Genomic DNA, 24328 nt, shown 5'->3' with positions numbered 1-24328 from the left:
CACAAATGCTAAAAACGAAACACAGAATCATTCACTGTTGCTTTCACTCTCCCTTTGAGCCGTGACTCAAATCACTGGTCTTTCCTTTGCTGGTCTTACATTGCTGCCTCTTACAATTCAGCCAACCTGCCCTTCTACCAGCCAGTTTCTGGGTGTTAACAAGCATTCCTCTAAATTGCTATGTTCACAATCGTTGTGCTTGATAGCTTTTTGAGGATATAGGACAGCCTTCCATGTGCAGCTGTGATACTATTTAGCCCATTTTGTATTGATGTAAAATGCTGCATTAATTACAAGTGCACATATCCTGGGTGTACCAATGCTCATGCACTAGGTGATGGGCAAGATCAGAGTGGTTGAAGCTGATTCGGTAGTAATTTTCAAAAGGGAAGTAGATATTTACTTGGGAAATTAAAAATTTGCAGGGCTACGGGGAAGGAATTAGACTAATTCAAAGACATGAGCATAATGATTTTAATGGCTTCCTTCTGTGATGCATGATTCTATGATACTCTGCTACTGCTGATCGAACAAATTATAGTCAGCTAACCCTGAAATATAACAAAATCCTTCAGTTCTTAGGAGTGAAAGCACTGAAGATCATGAACCATGAATAGACAAAATTTGTTTTAGAAGATTGAGAATATGTGCTTGAGTTGGATCTTTTAATTAGCGTATTTGCACTCCTAGGGTTGGAGTAATGTGTTGGGATTATCTTTGGATCCATTTTTGACTATGATCCAGTGAAGCACATTGGAATGTTTTTCTATATTTGAGGCACTCTTTAAATGTAAGTTGTTGCTGTTCATGTTACTGACTTGCCTTACGTCAGGGTCCAATAAAGTTTTGGTTCTCACAGTATAAAAGACACTGTGAAAGCCCTATACTCAGAGGAGAACTAATTATACTCCATCGATAAAATGTTGTTCACAATCTGAGCAGTACTTTTTTGAAGAATTCTTCAAAACTTGTAATGAAGAGACCATAAGAATCATAAATGTTGAAACCTAACACATATTTAGCTTTGTAAATAAATCTCTTGGACATGGATTTGCTGTATTGAGTATAGAATAATCACCAGATAATTCACAAAGAGATTTTCATGAAAAACGCCTCTGCTTTTTAAAACAAATCCCTGTTGTATTTGTACTCTGTGGCATCCTGGGGTCTGTTTACAACAAGAAAAGAGATCATTTCTAAAATAAAAGCAAAAAACTGCAGATGCAGATTATTTCACCCTGGAGGACTACGAAATTGATGACAAATTGATGACAATGTCATCAATGGACATGTGCAGCTTTTAAGATTTGTATGTGTTTGGAGTAACCACAATCCAAAGAAGGTGAACATGTGATTTATTTAAGATTTAACAGGAAACTGACGATTGCTGCAAATCATTAGGTTTCTGTCCCCTCTTTGTGATAGGATTTTTCCAATGCTGTGATTGCTGCTGGAAGGTGGGATCACTTGTATAGCTCTACCAAGAGCAGGCACAGGCATGATGAGCAGAATGACCTCCTTGTGAGTTGTATCATTGTATGATTTTCTACTTTGAAATGCAGTTCCTAATTCTTGATCCCCAGTATTTGGAAATATCAAACAGTGAATTGGAAAATGAGGTTTACGGTATTAAAAGTACAGCTCACTACCACACTCTCAAGGGCAATTAGAAATGGGCAGTAAATGCTGGCCTAGCCAGTGATGCTCATATCCCGTGAACAAATATAAAATAAAATTGTCACATTCTCATTGGGTGCCAAGCATAGCAGTATGTAGAAACTTTCATTAGCAGAATGTTACTCATTAATTTAGAATTGTCATTCTTCATATTGATACTTGGGTATTTTTGCCTTCAAATTAAATGTTTCCACATTAATATCTATTGCAACTAAAATTTCTGCTCAGCAATACTTAACATTAATAAGAATAATTATGCCTTTGCACTTTATACCTATAAGGAATTCGGGCGTGATAAATAATCAACAGCAAGACTATCAAATTGTAGCAAAGTGGAAAGATTTATTAAGCATAAAATATGACCTAATAAAATCGACAGCAATTAGCACAATTTAACAGGTGATATTTCGGTTTTAGCTATGGACAATGGATCATGCAAAAATCTGGACTGGATTTGCCTTGCAGGCTTCTCAAATTTCTGTGATCTGCTTAGACTTCTGTAGTTCTCGGATTCTGGGTAGAAGCAATCCTTTTTGGATCCTTCTTCTCTCCAGCAAACATGGTTTTGACCTCCTTTCTTATACACTAAGCAGTTAATTAGTCTTCTCCCTTACAAACCATTTCAGCCAATTGACCAGTTGCCAGAGCACAAAATAGATGTTTAATTGCTCCCTGCCACCTGGTGTTAGCTCCTAATCTATAACATTCCTAAGTATGAGAATTGTCACACGTCTGACACATTATTGTTATCGGTGATAGCAGTATGTGGAAACATTCATTAACAGAATGTTGTACATAAACTCCAATTCTAAAACTATGTTTCAGTAACTGGGTACTTTTGCCTTCAAATAAAATGTGTTGCAACTAAAATTTCTGCTCAGCCACATTTAACATCAACGAGGATGATTGTGTCTCTGTGTATTACACCAGAGTAACAAATGGAGGAGCAAGTGTACAGTGAACCAGTGAGCAGTTGGTATTGAAGTAGGTGTGTTGGTGGCAACACATTGGCACATCTAAAGTCACATGATAGACCAGTATCATGGTCAACTACAGAAATACAGTAGCAGTGAAATAATATTACTGTGAGGAAATACAGCTCCTTCCAGTGGAAGTATGTGGTATACAATTGATAAAATTCTACTCAATATGAATGTTATGTGGAATAAGTAAACTTCTGGGTAACTCCAGTAGATGTTTACTTTGCACATCCTGCTTTACTTTACTTAGAATTTGATTGTTCAGAAACACCTGACTCCAGTACAAATAACACTCAAGGCATTTACTTGGAGAATTACAGTGATTTTTGTACAGCATTTATGAACCATGATTGACTGGATCTGTTAATGTAATCAGTAATGTGAATGGTTTACTTGAAGTAGAGTCTCTTGGAGCTTAATTGGCATAAGTAGGTCTTTTTCTGGTTGGCAGGATGTGACAAGTGGTGTGCCACAGGGATCAGTGCTGGGGCCTCAGCTTTTTACAATTTGGCTTGGATGAAGGAATTGAAGGAATGGTTGCTAAATTTGCTGACAATACAAAGATAAGTAGGAAAGTAAATTGTGAAGAGGAAGTAAGGAGGCTACAAAGTAACATAGATAGGTTAAGTAAGTGCACACGAATAGGGGAGAGACCTCATCCTGAGAGGGATGCAGCCAGAGTGAGTGTGGCTATTGGCAATTTGGTGCACAGTGGGAATTCGGTGCATGGGGAAGAGATGCTCTTTGCATGTTTTCCTTGCTATCCAACTTCTTAAATTTTCAGAGAGTGTTCTTGCCCTGCTGCAGCAGTAGAGGCTACAAGGGAAAGGAATGACTGGTAAGTAGTGGATAAGATCGGGTAAGCATTTACTACTTTAATTGCTTATACTTTAAGGTCTTTTTGTGGTTTATAGTTTGTATATTCTATAGTTTCGAGGGTCAGGAAAGAAGGGCCCTAGAGTAATTGATTTTAAAAGGTTTAATTTAAAAGGATAAGTCATGACAGGAGAGCTCAAAGCCGTGGTGTGCTCCTCGTGCTCCATGTGGGAAGCTGGGAACATTTCCAGTGCCCGGGACCAGCATGTGTGCAGGAAGTGCATCCAGCTGCAGCTCCTGGAAGCTTGGGTTTCAGAGCTGGAATGACGGATGGGGACACTGTGGAGCATCCGTGAGTCTGAGAGCATCGTGAATAGCACATTTAGAGAGGTGGTCACACCGCAGCTGAAGGGGCTTGAGGAAGGAAGGGAATGGGTGACCACCAGGTAGTCCAAGAGAAACAGGTAGGTAGTTCAGGAGTCCGCTGGGGTCCTGCTCGCAAATCGGTATTCCATTTTGGAGGCTGAGAAGGGTACTGGTTCCTCCAGGGAGTGCAAACAGAGGCAAGCCTCTGGCACCATAAGCAGCCTGTCTGTACAGGAGGGGGAGAAGGGAGGAAGAGCAATAGTAATAGGGGATTCTATAGTGAGGGGAACAGATAGTCGCTACTGTGGCCGTCAACATGACTCCAGGATTGTGTGTTGCCTCCCTGGTGCCAGGGTCCTAGATGTCACTGAATGGCTGCAGGGCATTCTGAAGGGGGAGGGTGATAAGGCAGAGGTCATGGTACATGTTGGTACCAATGACATAGGTAGAAAGATGGATGAGGTCTTGCATCAAGAATTCAGGGAGTTAGGCAGTAGACTAAAAAGCAGGACCTCTCAGGTTGTAATCTCTGGATTACTCCCAGTGCCACGTGCTAGCGAGCTCAGAAATAGGAGAATAGCGCAGATGAATATGTGGCTTAAGAGTTGATGCAGGAGGGAGGGTTTTAGATTCCTGGATCACTGGGACCATTTCTGGGGAAAGTGGGACCTGTACAAGTGGGACGGTCTACATCTGAACCAGAGCAGGACTAACATCCTTGCAGGCAGGTTTGCTAGTGCTGTTGGGAGGAGTCTAAACTAATTCAGCAGCAAGAGGGGACACAGACTGTTAGCAGAATAGGGACACATTATAATACAGTAAAACAATCAAGTCAGAGGGAGTACAGCTGCATTAAGTTTCAAGGGAGTAAGGCAAGGCTGGATGGCCTCTACTTTAATGCCAGGAGTATTACAGGTAAAACGGATGAGTTAAGGCTGAGGATTGACATGTGGAATTGTGATATAGTAGCCATCACAGAGACGTGGTTGAGGGAGGAGCAGGATTGGCAGCTCAACATTCTGGAATAGAATCCTCAGGCGACGCAGGAGAGTGGGTAAAAGAGGAGGAGGCGTTGCATTATTAGTGAAGGAGTCAGTTACTGCAGTGAGGAGAGATGATATCTTGGAGGGGGCATCGAATGAAACTTTGTGGATAGAGCTTAGGAATAAAAAAGGGGCAGCCACATTGTTAGGTGTTTATTATAGACCCCCCAGATAGTCAGTGGGAAATTGAGGAGCAAATATATGTACAATTTGTGGAGGTGTGTAAAAATAATAACAATAGGGTAATAATATTAGGTGATTTCAACTTTCCCAACATTAATTGGGATAGACGTGGTGTTAAGGACTTGGATGGAGTGGATTTCTTGAAATGTGTACAGGAGAACTTTTTAGGTCAATATGTAGAGTGTCCAACAAGGGACGGTGCAGTGCTGGACCTAATTCTGGGGAATGAAGCCGGACAGGTGGCTGAGGTGCTGGTGGGGGAGCATTTTAGTGATAGTGACCACAACATGGTACAATTTAAGTTTGTTATGGACAAAGAAATAGACAAAAAATTGTTTTGGATTGGGGGAGAGCAGATTTTAGTAAAATAAGGCAGGATCTGGCCAAGGTTGACTGGGAACAGCTACTTGTGGGGAAATTTACAGAGGAGTAGTGGGGGGCGTTCAAAAAGGAAATGGGGAGGGTACAGACTCAACATGTTCCCTGTAGGGTGATAGGAAGGAGTAACAAGCCCAGAGAACCATGGATGACCAGAGATATTCAGGTTATGATGAGAAGGAAAAGAGAGGCTTTTAGCAGGTACAAGGGAAGCAAATCAGCGGGGGCATTAGTAGAGTAAAGACAATGCAGTGTGGAGCTTAAGAAAGCAATTAGGAGAGCGAAGAGGGGATATGAGAAAGCTCTGGCTGGTAAAAGTAGGGAAAATCCCAAGATATTCTATAAATATATCAATGGGAAGTGGATAACTAGGGAAAGAGTAGGGCCCATAAGGGACCAAGGGGGCAATCTATGAGTGGAGCCAGAGGACATCGGTAGAGTGTTGAATGAATACTTCACATCCATCTTCACCCAAGAGAACGAGGACGAAGGTATGGAACTCAGGGAGAGAGACTGCGAAGTTTTTAAGCAAGTTGATATAGGGAGTGACAAGGTATTGGAGGTGTGGGCAGGCTTAAAATGGGACAAATCTCCAGGTCAGGATGATTTGTGTCCCAGCCTGCTGAGGGAGGCAAGGGAGGAGATCGCAGGGGCTCTGAACCAAATTTTTAATTCCTCTCTGGCCACGGGGGAGGTGCCAGAGGACTGGAGAACAGCTAATGTGGTTCCGCTATTTAAGAAGGGTTGTAGAGATAAGCTAGGGAACTACAGGCCAGTGAGTCTCACGTCAGTGATAGGGAAACTACTGGAGAAAACTCTGAAGGAGAGAATCTATCTCCACTTGGAGAGGCAAGGTTTGATCAGGGATAGTCAGCATGGCTTTGTAAGAGGGAGGTCATGCCTAACAAATTTGATTAAATTTTTTGAAGAGGTGACCAGGTGTGTAGATGAGGGTAGTGCAGTTGATGTAGTTTATATGGATTTCAGCAAAGCCTTTGACAAAGTCCCACATGGGAGACCTATAAAGAAGGCAAATGCACATGGGTTACAGGGTAATTTGATAAGGTGGATTCAAATTTGGCTTAGTTTTTGGAGACAGAGGGTGATGACAGAAGGATGCTTTAATGACTGGAAGCCAGTGTCCAGTGGTGTATCACAGGGATCTGTGCTGGTTCCTCTATTATTCGTCATTTATATAAACGGCATAGATGACTATGTGGGGGGTAGGATTAGTAAGTTTGCGGATGACATAAAGATTGGTCGGGTGGTTAACAGTGAGGTTGAGTGTCTTGGCTACAGGAAGATATAGATGGGAGGTCAAATGGGCAGATAAGTGGCAGATGGAATTTAACCCTGAAAAGTGTGAGGTGATATACTTTGGAAGGAGTAATTTGACAAGGAAGTATTCAATGAACGGCATGACACTAGGAAGTTCTGAGGAACAAAGGGACCTTGGCGTGTGTGTCCATAGATCTCTGAAGGCGGAGGGGCATGTTAGTGGGGTGGTGAAAAAGGCATATGGGACACTTGCCTTTATCAGTTGAGGCATAGATTACAAAAGTAGGGAGGTCATGTTGGAGTTGTATAGAACCTTGGTGAGGCCACAGCTGGAGTACTGTGTGCAGTTCTAGTCGCCACATTATAGGAAGGATGTGATTGCACTGGAGGGGGTGCAGAGGAGATTCACCAGGATGTTGCCTGGGATGAAACATTTAAGTTATGAAGAGAGGTTGGATAGACTTGGGTTGTTTTTGTTGGAGCAGAGAAGACTGAGGGGCGACCTGATCGAGGTGTACAAGATTATTAGGGGCATGGACAGGGTGGATAGGGAGCAGCTATTCCCCTTAGTTGAAGAGTCTGTCACGAGGGGGCATAAGTTCAAGGTGAGGGGCAGGAGGTTTAGGGGGGATGTGAGGAAAAACTTTTTTACCCAGAGGGTGGTGACAGTCTGGAATGCGCTGCCTGGGAGGGTGGTGGAGGCGGGTTGCCTCATATCCTTTAAAAAGTACCCGCATGAGCACTTGGCACCTCATACTATTCAAGGCTACGGGCCAAGTGCTGGTAAATGGGATTAGGTAGGTAGGTCATGTGTTTCTTCCTTATCGGTGCAGACTCGATGGGCCGAAAGGCCTCTTCTGCACTGTGATTCTGTGAAGTGGCCAAAGATATGGCAAATGGAGTATAGCTTGGGAAAATGTGAAATTGTTCATTTTGACAGGAAGAAAAAAATAGAATCTTATTATCTGAATGGTGAGAGATTGCAGAGTTTTGAGATTCATAAGGATCTGGGTGTCCTAGTGCATGAATCATAAAAGGTTAGTATGCAGCTACAGCAGGTAATTAGGAAAGCTAATAGAATGTTATCATTTATCGTGAGGGGAATTGATTACAAAAGTAGGGAGGTTATGCTTCAGTTATACAGGACATTGGTGAGACCACATCTGGAATATTATGTACAGCATTGGTCTCCTTATTTAAAGAAAGATGTAAATGCATTAGAAGCAGTTTAGAGAAGGTTTACAAGACTAATATCTGGAATGGGCGGGTTGTCTTTTGAGGAAAGGCTGAACAGACTAGGTTTGTATCCACTGGAATTTAGAAGAGTAAGAGGTGACTTGATTGAAACCTTTAAGATCCTGAGGGGTATTGACAGGGTGGATGAGGAGAGGGTGTTTCTTCTTGTGGGAGGATCTAGAACTAGGGGTCACAACTTAAAAATAGTTTAAGACAGAGATGAGGAGAAATTTTTTTCTCTCAGAAGATTGTGAGTCTTTGGAACTCTCTTCCTTAAAAGACAGTCGAAACAGAGTCTTTGAATATTTTTAAGGCAGAGCTAGATAGACTCTTGATTAACAAGGCAGTCAGAGCTAATTGGGGATAGGCAGGAATGTGGGGTTGAGGTTACATTCAGATCAGCCATGATCTTATTGAATGGCGGGGCATCCTCAAGGGGCTGAGTGGCCTACTCCAGCTCCTAATTGGCCTGTTCTGGTTGAAGTTGACTATTGATATTCATTGTTGGACATTGCAGTATTTCATTGTGAGTGAACACTTCAGCTATTCGGTTCTTTTGAGTTTAGTTGAAGATAATCAGATAAGCTCATCTGACATTCTAAGTTTGCAGCTACTGGCGTAAGATGCAAAGTGAAAATATCCATTGCAAAGGTAATTTTCTTCAATACATAACTTGTTCTAATTAAATTTTAAAAACTATTTCCTGAGCTGTCAACACATAAAATAAATCGAGCAGATATTGTAAAGGTTCATAGACTAAAGTACACGCAGTCTAAAATTGAATAATTATTTTTCTAACATAAGCTTTGAGGCAAGCACCTCTAAGCTTTTACTAAAAATAAAAAAATTCTTCCTGTAAATACATAAGCTAATGTGAGGTCATGGGATTAATTATGTTTGTAAAGAAAGTAAAAATTGAAAATTAGTTTAGCATTGTTGATCCCACTAGAATGATTTAATATTGATGACATGAATTTGGAGGTCTCTCCAGAATCTGTGGCAGCATTTGTATTATGACTCACATTAAATAATGCATGCAGTGATATGACAGATTGATGCTGCTCTGGTTTATAGCAGTGTGTTGGAAACAAATATTTAATGCATTAAATTCACACTTAAACAATTACTGAATTTACAGTTTTTTTAACATATGCTGGGAATAGCCTATTCAATTACTCAGAAATAATACCCTGAACTTAAAATAAATAGTATGTGACTAGAAAATGTCATTACACTTACTGGAACTTTTTCAACTGAAACATATTTCAGCAAGATTTCAATTTAGTTTATATGGTAATTATGGGATTTAAATTAAAGATCAGATTAGCGATTGCAGCCTAGGTGGACTCAGTGTTCCAAAGTGAAAAAAAGGCATTGCAAAAGCTTAGATGCTACATTTTATAAAGAAGTGAAACATTATTTTAGATTGAGTGCAGTAGCAAAATTCCGACAATACTGCATTGTGACATGCCTGCTACAGACAGTTGTGTTTTTGACCCTTGCCTTTATCAACTCAAGTGAGGAAGATTCCCTCTGGCTGCCAACTGTTCATAGTGCAAAGATTTTCTATATCTGTTCTTCCCAGGAAACTCTACAAACATTCCAGCAGTATCCATTTTCAATTTTGTTTGAAGTAATTATCAGTGGAGTTCCTCCCACTACGCTACAATCTCGCTAATGTCGAGCAGAGGAAACACCCAGACCCCCAACCCCCGCCAACACCCTTGTTAATAACTTTGTGTTTTCTGCTCCATTTAATAAAATCCATCCAAAACTTCTTTAAAAATTAAAACATGATCTTCCTGGAAGCACAGAATTGAATGGGTTCTGGGAGATTCCTTTCAGAAACACGTCACTGATGTAAAGCTGAAGCATCTGTGTTCATAAGTTCCTCATAAGTGTCTCACCTCTAAGGGTATCCCTTAGAGCCAACTGTGTGAAACATGTAGATACTTCACAATTATAATATTTCCCTCTGGCCTCCCTTACTTTAATGTATCTGTCAAGAGAACTTGCATTTTCAGTTAGCCACCAGACATTACTGTAAATATATTTGTTTTTTCTCGTTTCCAGCACTGTTTAATCCTGATGCTTTTGTGTGAAATTTAAAATTAGTGTAAGTAGAAAGAAAATTGATTGTTGACTTCTGTGCCACATACTGTTGCTAAGATACCCACTCACTGAAGTCGGATGGGTGTCCACCCTATTTAAGATCTTCTCCATCCAGATCTTTCCCTTGCAGCATCACCTTCAGTTCTTTCTATTCTGCTGTCACAACATGACCTGCTATCCTTGGAGGAAAGTTAGCAATGCACATACACATCACTGTTACTCCACTCTGAACTCTGCAGAAGCTCTATTCTTCAGCTGATCCTATTGCACAGAGATTCTGTATGCCCTTAGTTCATGATTTAGTGACTGTTAAAGAAAACCAGCTCCAGAGGATTTACATTATTAATGCTACAACGATTAAAGCTCTTTGAATGCAAGAGAAAAACATAGATAAGAAGAAGGAAGACCCTCAGGCATCCACTGTTTAATGATCAGCTATCCTACCTCTGGGATAAAACTGAGAAAAATATCCCAAGGAGAGGTCAGATTGCAGGTAACCCTTAAGGAATACAGGCTCTGATGCAGCAATAATTAAAACTTTTGACTCTAAGTAACCCTCCATGCAGCATTCCATCAATCGGGGAAGAATCAGATATATTGGTGCTTATTTCTGATACTTCAGTCTTCAGTGGTGACACTCAAATCCCTAAACACTTGAACCAAGGAAGCCAACAGAATATTGATCGACATAGCTGAAGTAGAATTTCAGTTTGATTGACAGCTCAAAGAGGCCATTAAAGGATTCGCTGTCTCTGAAATGGGGTTCTGAATACAAATGTTTGTTTTTATAAGGGATTAAGTATTTGAGGGGATTTAAATGTATTAAATGGGCTTTAATGAAAAGGTGCAGTTTTTTATATGATGAAGTTTATAATAGATATTTAGAATTTTATCTTCTTTCATCTCAGCATGGCTCCTGAGGTCTACCCATGGTACGTACTGTGCGAGTTGCAAAGGGTAGTGGGTGTAGGGCAAGAGTTGGCACTATGTTGGCATAGTGGCTTAAAGAGGTCATGATGGTGGGCCCTGATGGGTGGGGGACATGGGTTGGCATGTTGGCATATATGGGCATGGGAAGTGGGTGGGGGGGGGTAAGGGGGTGTGAAGGGTGAGGGCTAGAGGGCCTAATGTTTAAGAAACCAACTGGGACAAAGTCCCAGGAAACTGAGGTAAACCTTTTAAACAGTTTGCCTTGGCACTCGGGAGCCCCTGTGACTGTCCCCGATCTGTGTCTCTGTGTCTGGAGCTGGCAGGCCTCACTATTTCCCAAGTTGGTTGTGGCGAGTTGGGACATTCCCCAGCCATAGTGGAGACAATCCAGGCTCTAGGCCTTTGATTCTGGAAAGGGGGGATTTGAGAGGTGATTATATATATACAGTAATAAATGGAATGGCAACGTTTAGGCAGTTATTATTTTAATTAAACAGTTGGGATTTGAATAACAGTAAAATGTAACATTAGCACTGATATCAACAGGTTATTCTTCAAGTAGAGAGTGAATCAACACCTGGAATGGGCTTCTATGCAGAGTGGTGAAGACAGAAATCATGAATTATTCAAACTGCAATTAGACTCTGCAATTGAGGGAATGTAGGATTGATCTGGATGGCTGATTCAAAATGAACCAAATGGCCTTCCTCATCTTGTAGTATCTAATCTGCCATCACTACCTTCTGTGTGTCTTAGAGAGCTGGAGAGCTGGGCCATTGTCACAGGGTTTCTGAATCAAGGCAATTTTATAATCAGTGGTTTTGTATCATTCAGGAGATTCTATTGTTAGAAAGAAAGAGCTTAAATTTATCTTCCCCCTTTCACAATATCAGGACTTCCCAAAGCGCTATAAAGCCAATTAAGTACTTACAAAATGTAGTCGCTGTTGGAAATGCAATAGATAATATTGCACAGAGTGAGGTTCCACACAGCTGTGAAAGTAAGGACCAGATCATCTGGATATTGTGTTGGTTGCAACTTTGAAGTGCCAGCCTAGGTAACGTAGTCAAGTCTCTAAAGTGGGGTCTGAACCCACAACAGTCTGGCTTGTAGGCAAGAGAACATCAGTGAGCCAATACTGACACCTTGATTAACACCAGAGTTGATTGCAATACATGGATGGTTGTGATGATCACAATAGGAATAAATCCTTGTTAATTCTTGCTAACAGCAGAAAAGCAACTGCACAAGGCATATAGTATGCAACAATATTTCCACTGTGCAGCCCTCCCCTTCTATTCCCTTCCTCAGAAAGCAATTCTCACATGGATACCGTGGATACCCAACATTAAAAATAAACACTCTTTATTTCCAACTTACTGGAAGTGGGAGCAAAATTAAAAAAGTTTTCTAAACATTTCCCAATTTAGCTGAACTACGTTAACCACAGTCTCCTACTAACCCTTAGACTGGAGAGGAACCATTAGGAAAAACAACATGGGAAAAGCCAATACTTGTGTTGTCTTCCTGTTGACAAAGTGTGCTCAGCACGGCCTCATTACAATAAACACATTCTTCCGGCAGAAGGACAAAAACAAAACCACATGGAGACATCTGAGGTCAAAGCACTGGCACCTCCTGAGTTATGTCATTGTTCAAGTCAAAGACGTATCTCTCGATCCGTGCGGGAGACTGATGCCTGCTGGACAGATCATCAACTTGTTCGGTCAGTGATGATCATCTACCGAGCATCAAGACATCGCAAAACACATCAGTCCAAGAGGAAGAAGATCAATGTCTCAGCTCTAAAGCAACCCGGTCAGGGAGGAACTCCAAATGCAACCCGCAACCAATCTGGAAAAGCGTCAGTGTCCAGACCATTGCATTTGAGCACCACCTCCACCAGGACTGGTTCAATAAAAACGATGCAGAAATCTGTGACCTCCTGGAAGAAAACCAAGCAGCGTTCACCTGGCGGAACAACCCAAGAAGGCAGCAATCGAGCAGCTCGAGGCTGACACCCAGAGACAAATCCGGAAGATAATGGACACAAGTGGAGGGAAGAGAAAGCCTGAGAGATCCAAAAATATGCTGACCATCGTGACATACATAGCTTTTTTAGAAGCCACCAGGTCAAATAGACAAAATCCCCTTCACCCACAGCATGGTGTTCCTCTTCTTAAGGATGACAACACCATTTGTCATGGCTGGAGAGGACATTTATAATAACTTCTCAGCTGGATCCACAGTGGCAGCTGATATTTTCCAGGCTATCTCCCAGTACCCTGTGGTGGATCCATGGGTGAACTACCATTGATGGAAGAGCTGCAATCAGCAATCAAACAGATGAAAAGCAACAAAGCCTGTGGCCCTGATGGTGTTCCAGGCGAGGTCTTCAAAGCTGGTGGACTTATCCTCACATCGAGAGTCCACGCACTCATCCTATAGATTTGGGAGGGAAAAGACCCCCACGCCCACACTCCACTGTCGCCACCAACCCACCACCACCCCCCCCACTTGCCATCCTGACTTCGGGAACGCGACAATTTTAACTATCTTCAGGAAGGGAGATCAATCACACTGTGTGGAAACTATCGAGGTACTTCCCTCCTGTCCGTAGCAGGGGAAATCCTGACGTGTGTTCTCCTGAATCACCGACTTCCTGTGGCTGAGAAACTCCTCCCAGAGACACAGCGTGACTTTAGCCCTTCCCAGTGACGAGGTTTTTATTGCCAAGAGAAAAGTTGAGAACAGCAGCAGGAACTCTTCATCACATTTATAAACCTGACTAAAGCACTTGACTCCATAAATCGCAAGGGCCTGTGGATTGTGCTGCAGGTAACTTCATTACACTCCAGGGGCAAAATTTTCTGTTTGATGTACAGGGGGGTGGGTCCCACACGTCAGCCTGTAAAATGACAGGTGGTGACATTGGGTAGGTGTCCAGAAGTCACTGCGCGCCTTCACGATATTTCATCCAACGCGCGCCCACCATTAATTAACGGGCTAGTTAAGGCCATTAATTCATCAATGGATGGTGATTTTCAGGTTCCCGTGTGATCTTTGGGTCAACGCACGAGCGCAATGGGCTGACGGGTAAGAGATTTTTCTATGAACCTCATCCACGGGCAAGATAAGAGGGCTCAGTGGGGTCATCAATCTGCTTTGTGGAGTATTTATTGCAGAAAGTATTTTAAACCTGCCTGTGTGATCTGTAGCAGTTCAGAACAAATTCCAGCAGCTTTCTCTGTACTTTGAACCTTCAGGTCAGCTCTCTGCAGTCAGGAATCTGTATCGGGCCTGCAGCTTTCCAGAGGCCTCCCATTAGCCTGGGTATGGGTTATGAGATGTCCACTGGAGGCAGCTCCCCTGAAGAGGAAAGGAAGGGCTAGAATAAGGAGGAGGCCAGGAATGTACAATCAGCCTCCAGGGGAGCCACCTTTGGGAGGACAGGCGCAGGCACAAGGGGCGCAGGGCCAAGAGGTAGTCCAAGGTGGAAGGGGCTGCAGAAGACACCACTATCCTGCTGCCAGGGTTTACAGGCGGTGAAGCAGCTATCTCAACTTGTCTGAGGTGCAGTGCCGAAGGAGGCTTCGTCTCTCAAGGGAGACAGTCAACTATATCTGTCAGATGATTGGCCCTGAGATCTCCCCTAACTGTGTGGGTGGACACCCCATGCCAGTGGCTCTGAAGGTCACAGCTGCCCCCAACCTCTATGCATCTGGCTCATTCCAGGGCTCGGTGGGTGACCTTTGCGGTGTCTCCCAATCAGCTGTCCACACTTGTGTCAAGCAGGTCACAGACGCTCTGTTCAGACGGGCATTGACCTTCATCCACTTCCGCTGGGACCAGGTAAGACAGACACAGTGAGCCAGAGGCTTCGCGGCCATTGCTGGCTTCCCCCGTGTCCAGGGTGCTATAGACTGTACACATGTGGCCATCAAGGCGCCAGCAGGTGAGCCCGGTGCCTTCGTCAACAGGAAGGGCTTCCACTCCATGAACGTGCAGATAGTGTGTGACCACAGGATGCTGATTCTACAAGTCTGTGCAAGGTACCCAGGCAGCTCCCACGATGCCTACATCCTCAGACATTCCCAGGTGCCGGGACTCTTCAGTGCTCCAGCCCGGCTGGATGGATGGCTGCTGGGTGACAAGGGCTATCCCCTCAGAAGGTGGCTCATGACGCCTCTCCACCATCCAAGAACAGAAGCTGAGCAGTGGTACAATAGGAGCCAGGGCACCACAAAAGCTGTGGTGTAGAGAACCATCGGTCTTCTCAAGATGCACTTCCGATGTCTGGATCATTCAGGGGGCGCATTCCAGTACTCCCCAGATTGTGTGTCGCTGATAGTGGTTGGATGCTGCACTCTCCACAATCTTGCGCTGGAAAGGGGGGACAACAGTGGACGATGAAGATGTGGACACAGTGTCTGCGGCTGCACACGATGAATCCAGCAGTGAGTCCGAGGATGAGAAAGCACAGGGGAATGCTGAGGGGGTAGACACTGACCCGGGACTACACAAGGAGGCAGGGACACCCGGGACACTTTAATCCAATGAACCTTCAGCTGGCTCCACACAAATGGATCTTCAGGACCAGCCTTGCCTGAATTCCATACTTGGTACCTAAGCACTAAATCTGCCAGGTCATCAGCAGGAACTAAGGGCTTTGGACATAAATTTGAATGTCGAAACAAACACTCATGACATTTCTCTTAAACGTACACATGCAGAACAAAGGAGCCACCCTCAGCTCTGGTCACACATCTGGTTTTAATTTTAAACATCAGCTGTTCCCCCCATTGTAAACAATACTGTAAGCAAGCAAAAATAAATTATAAAGGACCTAATCTCGGGCCAACACAAAATCACCAGTGAGAAACCCGTGGTGTGCCTAAGGTGCGTTAAGTTTCCGTTTCCGGGTGCTATGTCTTGGTGCTGCCCCCTCGCTGGGAGGGGTATCTGAGCCAGCCTGCTGACGCTGCTGTCCTGTTGGCCTCGATGACCTTGGCGGGCATCCTCTGGCCCGTGGAGCCTGTACTGGCCCCGCCTGGGAGGGAGCTGCCAGTTCCACAGCTGGCACCTCCCCAGTCACCGCAGCCTCACTGGGTGATGCGGTCACTGGGAGAGGGGCGGAGCAGCTGGTGCCGTCATCCAGAGCGCCCTGAGAGGAGCCCACAGAGACGACAGGGAGCTGCTGTGCCAAAGTGAGGTCGCTTCAGACCTCCCTGCTCACCGTGGATGGATGGGCACCGAGCTGGGAAGCTTGAAGCCCACACCATCTCCCACACTGACACTGACCAGCTGCAGCCACTGGCACTGTGAGGGTTTGCAGGTCCGAGTGTAACCCCAGGAGAAGCTGCTTGTTCTCCTGGAAGTCCCTCTCCATGAGAGTCGCCACTCTCTCCATGGAGGAAGCCTGACGCTCAGCCATGAGGCTCATTGCATCAGTGATGCTCCGTGTGGACTCCTCCACCATGGAGACCAAGCCAAGCATAGCCTCATGTATCTCCCCCAGATGCTCCCGCACACCCGGCCGCATTTCCTGCAGCTGCTGCATCGCGGACGACTCCAGAGGGACATCATCAGGCACCAACTGAGCATGTGCCTGGTCCCCTGCAGTCCTCCGACTGCTGGCACCATGGGCACTCTCTGTCTCTGCCAGCTCCTCCAGTGAGTGTGAAGTGCCCTCTCCACTGTGCCCCGGGACACTAGCCAATGTTGCAATGCCCACCGAGGAGCTAGTGTCTGCGCTGGTGCCTGCCTCGCAGAAATGGTGTGATGCAGATGACAGTTGAGGGCCCTCAGGTGTGAGAGGGGCATCTGCACTTCCTCCTAGTGGCCATGCTCTGGTGATGCTGAAATAAACAACAAGGACAGTGGATCAGTTAGCGTCCACACAGTTACACACTTCATCCCTTTCCCCCTGGCTCATTATTCACTCAACCTTCCAGAACCTATGGACACGAACATTGGTGGGGTGGTAAGTAGTGAGGAGGAGTCCCAAACATTACAGGCGGATACAGACGGGCTGGTCAGGTGGCCTAAAGAATGCCAAATGAAATGTTATGTGGATAATTGTGAGGTGATGCACTTGGGTAGGAGAAACAAGGAAACAAGGTACGAGAATACATGAGGAATGGTAGCACCGTGGAAAGTAAGGAGGATCAGAGGGACCTTGCTGGGCCTATTAAGGTAGGAGGACAGGTACATAAGGTGTTTAAGAAGGTAAATGCCATACTTGTCTTTATTAGCCAAGGAATAGAATATAGGAACAGGGAGGTCATGTTCCAAGTGCAGAAAACACTGCTAGAGTTCTGCGTGCAGTTGTGATCTGCACTTCATGGGAGGGATGTGATTGGAGTGGAGAGAGTGCAGAGGTCACTGACCAGGATGTTGGCTGGGCTGGAGAGTTTGAGTTATGAGGAGACATAGAATAGACTGGGGTTATTTCCCCTGGAGCAGAGCAGATTGAGGGGGGACATTATTGAGCTTTATAACATCATGAGGGGCATAGACAGGGACGACAGAAAGGAACTTTTCCCCTTGGCGGAGGGATCAGTAACCAGGGGTCATAGATTTAAGGTAAGGGGCATGAGGTTTACAGGTGATGTGATGAACAACTTTTGCACACACAATTTGTTGGGAATGTAGGACACACTGCCTGAAAGGGTGGTGGATGCAGAAACCCTCCTAACATGTAATAAGTTTTTGGAAGTGCAGTTGTGATGCCATTGCATACAAGGCCATGCCGATAGTGCTGGAAAATGGGGTCAGGAGACTTAAGAACGTGTTTGACCCATACATCCTCGATGGGCTGAAGGGCCTTTTTCTATGACCCACACTCTGCCTCTATCACTCTGTGACCGAGCAATGTTGCAACAATAACAAATTTAACAATCATCAGCGCTATGGATGTTGGGAGGACAGAGCGGATCTCACTGTTGGCCTCAAAGACCTGGCCGTTCTACCCCAGCCTCACCAACACCAGTTGACCTGGGTACATGGCGCCTCTCAAGCTCCAGGGCCTCCTGTTCGAAGCGGCTTATCATCATCAGGTGAGCCTGGCTGCTCCAGCCCTCGAATGCTCAGATACATTATGAACATTCTTCTCCTGAAAAACAGAGAAGACCATTCATTGGGACTAATCGCACATGGACTCTACACTCGCACGCTGCACCCCAACCACAGTATCTCAGGCCTCCAGTGCCTCCTCTCCCCGCTACTGCTGATCAGTCACACAAAGATAGTACGTCTGCTCCCAACCACCCCCCAATGGCCCCTTGGACACATTCTGCGTCCATCACTTTAGGAACCACACGGTCTTTGTTCCCATAGCAAGGAGGCGCAACTACGTGCAGTGACAAGGGCAGTAGATGGTTCTTGGCCAAGACACCTTGCGGCTCCCCTTCCACAATCTCATCACCATGAATAGGACATGTGTTGGAGTTCTGAGTATGCGCCTAGCTGCACCTCCTGCAGGTTGCCCCCAGACTAGTCATGTGCGACTAAGAGCAACACATGGTGCGGGGAGAACTCATCTCTTCATGAACCACTCAGGCTGATGTAAGCATGGGCACTATCTGCTTGCCCACCCAGTGTACAAGAAATGCCCAACATGATTCAATGCAGTCATGACAGTAAGACTTGGGGGGTGGCCCTCGAAGCCTAAGGCTACCTGCTGGGTTAAATACTCAATGCCAACATGGTACTCACCCTTCCTGAGCGCAACAAGTCATTGAAGCGCTTATGACACTGGATCCAGGTGCATTGCCCCACATCGTGGGAGCTCACCACCTCCGCCACCTCCTCCCAGGCACATTTGGTCATGTGGGGGGGTCTCCTCCTCCCATCCTGGGAGACCAACACCTCTCACCATGCTGCCACCTCCTCGAGGAGAGCAGCAAGGCAATCATCAGATAAACGAGGGGCGCATTGGCCCCCATCTGGCCTACCCTGCAGCCTGGCCCTGCTCCTGGGGCTGACCCTGCAGCCTGGCCCTGCTCCTGGGGCTGACCCTGCAGCCTGGCCCTGCTCCTGGGGCTGACCCTGCAGCCTGGCCCTGCTCCTGGGGCTGACCCTGCAGCCTGGCCCTGCTCCAGGGGCTGACCCTGCAGCCTGGCCCTGCTCCTCTGCCCTTCCCTGCAACCTGACCTGCTCAGCCGACCCCCTGTGGTGTGACCTGGAACTGGCCATTGTCACCAGCCTACAGGAGGCTGCCCGGCCTTCCTTTAAACAGGCCGCTGGGTGGCCTTTGGACCCGGTGGTCTGTGCACGCCCACCACAGACCGCACACTCCCGCTATCCACGGGAATCGGATATGCACTGGGCAGCCCTTAATTGGCCGCCCGGGTAAAAAGGCCGCGCGGACCCGAACGCGGTGCCGATCGGGTCTGTGCCCACCTGCTCCAGCTCCGCCCACCCGACAGGCAGAAAATTCTGCCCCTGAAACTGCTTCATGATGATATCACTGCAACTGACTTGAATGGGACATCTGAAACAGATGCCTTCACAATCTGGACCAGGGTCTAGCAAGGCTGTGTGATGGCTTCCATACTGTTTACAATCTACCTGACAGTGGCTATTCACCTCACCAATGATCAACTGCCATCTGGTGTCAGTGTTAAATACCACCTAGACAGAAAACCCTTTAACTTCAGCTGCCTCCATGCCAAAACTAAATTGACCATCATAGACAGACATGACCTGCAGTTTGTGGATGACTACAGTGTCATTGTCCACGCAGCACCAGGTTTGTAAACTACTCTTCAATTCTGCATGAAAGAAACTTGGCCTGTCCTTGAATGTTGCCAAAACAAAACTCATGTATCACCCAGACCTGGTCAGCCAAATATTCCACCTCCCACATATGTTGAAGGAGAGCCTGGAATATGTTGAGCACTTCTCAGACCTTGGCAGCCACCTCTTGCAAGAGGCCACCATTGACGAGGAGATCCAAACCTGGAGCAGCTGTACCTACTCGCCCTTCTGCAAACTACGGCAACATGTGTTTGACAACAAAGACCTCAACAAGAGTCCTAATGTACAGACTAGTTATCGTCACCACACTTCCAGGAGAGAAAAACGATTTGTCGTTGGTCTGTGGATGTGGAGATATGATGGAAGAACGTTGCGGACTGTGATCAGAATCTAGTGAGGCTGCTAGAGAGAGCTTGCCGAAAGAATTTGAAACTGAATTAAGACGAAACTACAACTGAAGATAACTGAAGTCAAGCCCATAGGTAATGTACTGACAGTGAAAGAGGTTGCCTCGATCCTGCAGCAGTTTGTTGGATCACTTTGCACGTAAGTGTTTTTCTGGGAAGAAGAAAAGCAAGCGGAAAAATGGTTGCTGGCGAGAAGTCAGATGATGATCCTGACACCGCTTTGCGAAATTCTTGCCCAAAATTTGTCATCCGAGTGTGAAGTCCACACAAGCTCATTGCGAAGGAAGTTCAATGTGATTGGGGCACAGAACAAGAAACAGCTTTGGAGAGGGAATCCAAAAGAATGGGACTGAAGTGGCTGACAGCGTAATGACCAGTCAGACATGAGAGATCAATGTCAGCAGAACAGATCATGTGGGTAATTGTGAGGTTGGAGGAGGAGGTTACAGAGCTGTAAGGGTGTGAGACCATAAAGGGAGGGATTAAAATAAGATTTGGGGATTGCGATTGGTGGTGGTGGTAATTTTAACTTTGCTTCATTGCAAAGGAATGGAGTCTGTATATAAAAATGTTCAAATGGTTTATGCTAAGATATAATACCCTTTTAGCATGTTCCTAATGTCTTTATTTTACAATAACCATAGCTGTTACTTCAGTAGTTAATCTGACAGACCAGTTAAAAAGCCTTCAGCATGGAGGGAAGGATTTTAGCCCTTTTCATAGGGAATGAGGCAGTTTACAGAATCTGGTGCTAAAATGTCTGAAATAATAAAACTGGCTGGGAAGGAAACCTCCTCCTTGATGCAGTAAGGAGCAGACATCACTGTGGAATGTGGAAAGGATCAGTAGAGGACAGTGTGGTTTTTCTTGATTGGGTATCTTCGTTTGACTATGGCTGTGGAATACAGTCATCATTTGAAGAATAACTCCTAAACCTGTAGATAATTAAGTTGCTTTGTCATGGGGTTGAAAATCTTTTGCACTGTAAAAACAGATTTGCCTGTTAGTACATACAGAAGAGTTGCTGGTATTCCACATGGACAGGCAGTGAGTGACATCCGAAAAGGGTAATCAGCCAGGGGCTATTCCTGTTCCTACGTATATTTATATATCTATCCGAGCCAGTTTGTTCTTTCTTGGCACAAACCAAATTGCATTTGACCCAAACGATGCTCTGCATATTTACAGGGCATTATGGGATGGAGCTATGAATCAATGAGGCAGTGCACATTGAGAGACTGCAGCAAGTGGCTGATTCAGCAATCTGGTCAGTCCGCAGGATAGCTGGGACCATTTTCTTCCCGCACCATGGATACAGCCTCGGGTATCTGGGGAGAAAAAAGCTTAAGTTTTAAGTAATATTTTAATCTGTACCTATAATTCGCTTCAGGAGATAATGTCTCGTTTCAAGATGCAGTTGTTCAGCGAGGACAGCAGCAACATGCCATACTCTCGTCTCAACTGGCCGAGTGATGAGGATCTGTCTGCCGACTTTTCAAAAATCCATTATCTCATCCGGTTCCTTGAATTTATTCACTATTTAGGAAGCATCTGCAAGATGATGAAGAAAAAACTGAGGTGTTGAACCTCTTTGCTTTTTGGAAACTGCAAATTCTTGAGAATCCATGTTTCAAATTATGTAATGCAAGAACATGGGATGCTAATTATTAGGCTGGAAACCTTGTTATTTTACTTAATTGTTGCATATATGAGTATCTCTTTCCAAGCGTGGGGCTATGTGCATTCTCATTGCAAAATTTCTCAGTAGGTAGAGTTAATCATGCTGCATTGTCACAGGTCAGTTAACTCAAGGACAAGTCCCTAACAGATGTTACAGAATTTGCAAAAGTAGCCATATTGAGTTCAGGTCTTACATTAACCTTGTTATTATTTTGTAGTGTGTTGTAAAACTGTGCACAGAGCACATTTGTAAAAATATTTTCAAATTGTTGTTGTATAAATTAATCTATTACAGAAGAATGTTGGATTTTAGGAGGATCTATTCATCAAGGTCAGAGGGCTATCTTTTAGGAAATATCACAACCTCATGTTTTTCAGATTGCAGTCATAAAAATTAATGAAAATTAATTAATGTAGTTTTATGCCTATGACACATTTGGTACAATAGAGCAATAGAACATCAATGAGCTGACTGATCAATATGGCCTTCCTTAAAATAGCTCCATCAGGATCTTTGAAATAAAAACATCCTAAAGAATTAAGACGAACACAGCTCTTTTTTTCAATTTCTGTTGATGTGTTTTCTTTAAAACAGCAAGCTATGATGGCATTATCAGGGAGAACTGGCTTGGAAGAGCTATTGAGGTTGTTGGTGAATTTTAATTGGGCATAGAGCCATCAACCTAGGATGATTACCAGCTCTTTCACAATGTCAGAACCTTTTTTAACTATGTGTAGTATATCAATGTCATCAGCACTCAGCAATTTTTTTAAATAGCTTATCAAAACAAAGTATCATTAACGTTAAACATAATTCATTATAACTGTTCAGCCTGTCAAGGAGATTTTAAGAGTGAAACTTTCTCCTTAAGCTTGTAGAGCTAGTTCTGATCAGAAAATTCTATTTTTATCTGTTTTTGTAACCAATGCAGTTATTATCAAATACAACCATTACACTAGGTAAATGTTACAAATATTTCATGTCCATACAATGAATGTTGCTTTACCACAGTGTTTACATAGCGGCTTAAGCTGTGCTAAGGTTAAGTTTAAATTGTTTGTATATTTGTTCTGACAGGCCAAAATCTAACTTGACTCTATTTCTTTCCCTGTTGTAGAGCTGAAAAGACAGAAGTATTAACTGAAGACCTGCTGCAGGTAATATTTGTTTCTCCACATTGTTTAAAAAGATGTGCGGCCAGGATTTTCCAGCCTCGCGGTGATGGGTTCCCCACAGCCGACGCAGCGAGCCATTCAAATCTCCATTGACTGCAGCGGGACCAGAAGATTGCGCTGGCGGAAGAGGCCGGAAAATCCCGCATCTTTTTTGTTCTATTTATTCCTGAGATTACAAAATCTATATCTTAACTAGTTTCAGCTCTTGGGTTTTTTTTTTAAAAGCCATAGGTTAACTACTGGAGGCGAATTTTACAACACATGCCAAGAGTTTCAAATTGTGAGTCATTATATCATCTCTAAAACTGTCATTTTGACTCAATTAAGCGTCAAATTCCTCTCCCACGATATCGAGTACTCCTTTCCAAATCTCAACTTGGATCTTTCTGATCCTGATCTGCTTTTCACTTTCAAGTTTAATGTTGACTTATTTTACTCTTCATCTTCCTACTTGCCAAAAAAACCAAAGATTTAGTATTTCACAACACAAAATTTAAGCTCCAACTCTGTCTTGTGTGCAGTAATTGGGTCAAACATCTACAGTAGAGTATCTGATGCTGGAGCCAAACAGATCAGCAGTGCCTACTCCTGGGCACTGGCTAGTTTGGCTCATTGATGGAATCATAAACAGCCAACCCTAGAGTTGAGCTTCCTCCTACTCAACCTTACATAACCCTGTAAGCAACAGCCTGATGTGCTGGGTAGTTCTCGTGATTTTTCAGTTGTGTGCTTTGAAGATATTTAATGTTAATGGCCTTCCACACATACCAAAGACCCAGCTGCCCAAAAATACAGTTTGTGTGTGATGGTGTGATCAGAGAAACCATTGCAGAATTTCTTCTTGGCCATTCTCTCCTATCAGTTCATGATAGTTACATTAAAACAAATATCTAATCTCCATTAATTTCCAATGTATTAATTCCCAGGAATTTCACACCCTGAATCTGCTAGGCTGGTTTAGGAGCTTCTGTAAAACCAGTCTGTTAAGGTGCTGCCAATCAAATGTAGGATACAAACGTGAAGTTCATGTGTGATTGTCTAAACCCTTTGATATCAGCTCCTGACTCAATTGGTTTTGTAGAAATGCTGAGTCCAGTCAGAGTTCCTGACATCCTCCTGTTCTTAACATTTGAAAGGCTAGTTAACAATCTATATCTTTCAAGGTGGTAGAAAGAGTGTTAAAATTTTCCCATTTAAAATGTATCTCCAAGTTTGTTTATTGCATGGTGAGTTGAGCACATCGGTGTGGAGTTTCCAAATGGTTTCCATTCAGATACCAGTGTAACCTGCGTGGAATCGAATGAAA

The 24328-nt window shown here is 44.3% G+C and overlaps 1 protein-coding gene across 8 annotated transcripts in view; it reads left to right on the top strand.

Annotated features, from left to right (window-relative positions):
* Positions 1–24328, top strand: part of LOC121293749 (rho GTPase-activating protein 44) — a 366274-nt gene that overhangs the window by 199654 nt on the left and 142292 nt on the right. For all 8 annotated transcript variants that reach the window (XR_005946595.1, XR_005946594.1, XM_041217014.1 and 5 more), the window contains exon 2: positions 22965–23004. Coding sequence is in view for 6 of the 8 variants with exons in the window: in XM_041217014.1 (XP_041072948.1) it covers positions 22965–23004 (40 nt within the window). In the remaining 2 variants the exon portion in view is untranslated. The remainder of the gene's footprint in view (positions 1–22964; positions 23005–24328) is intronic.

This window comes from Carcharodon carcharias, chromosome 22 (assembly GCF_017639515.1).
Source record: "Carcharodon carcharias isolate sCarCar2 chromosome 22, sCarCar2.pri, whole genome shotgun sequence".
NCBI lineage: Eukaryota > Metazoa > Chordata > Chondrichthyes > Lamniformes > Lamnidae > Carcharodon > Carcharodon carcharias.
Note: the sequence above shows the minus strand (reverse complement) of the source record. Positions and strands in the feature narration are given on the sequence as shown.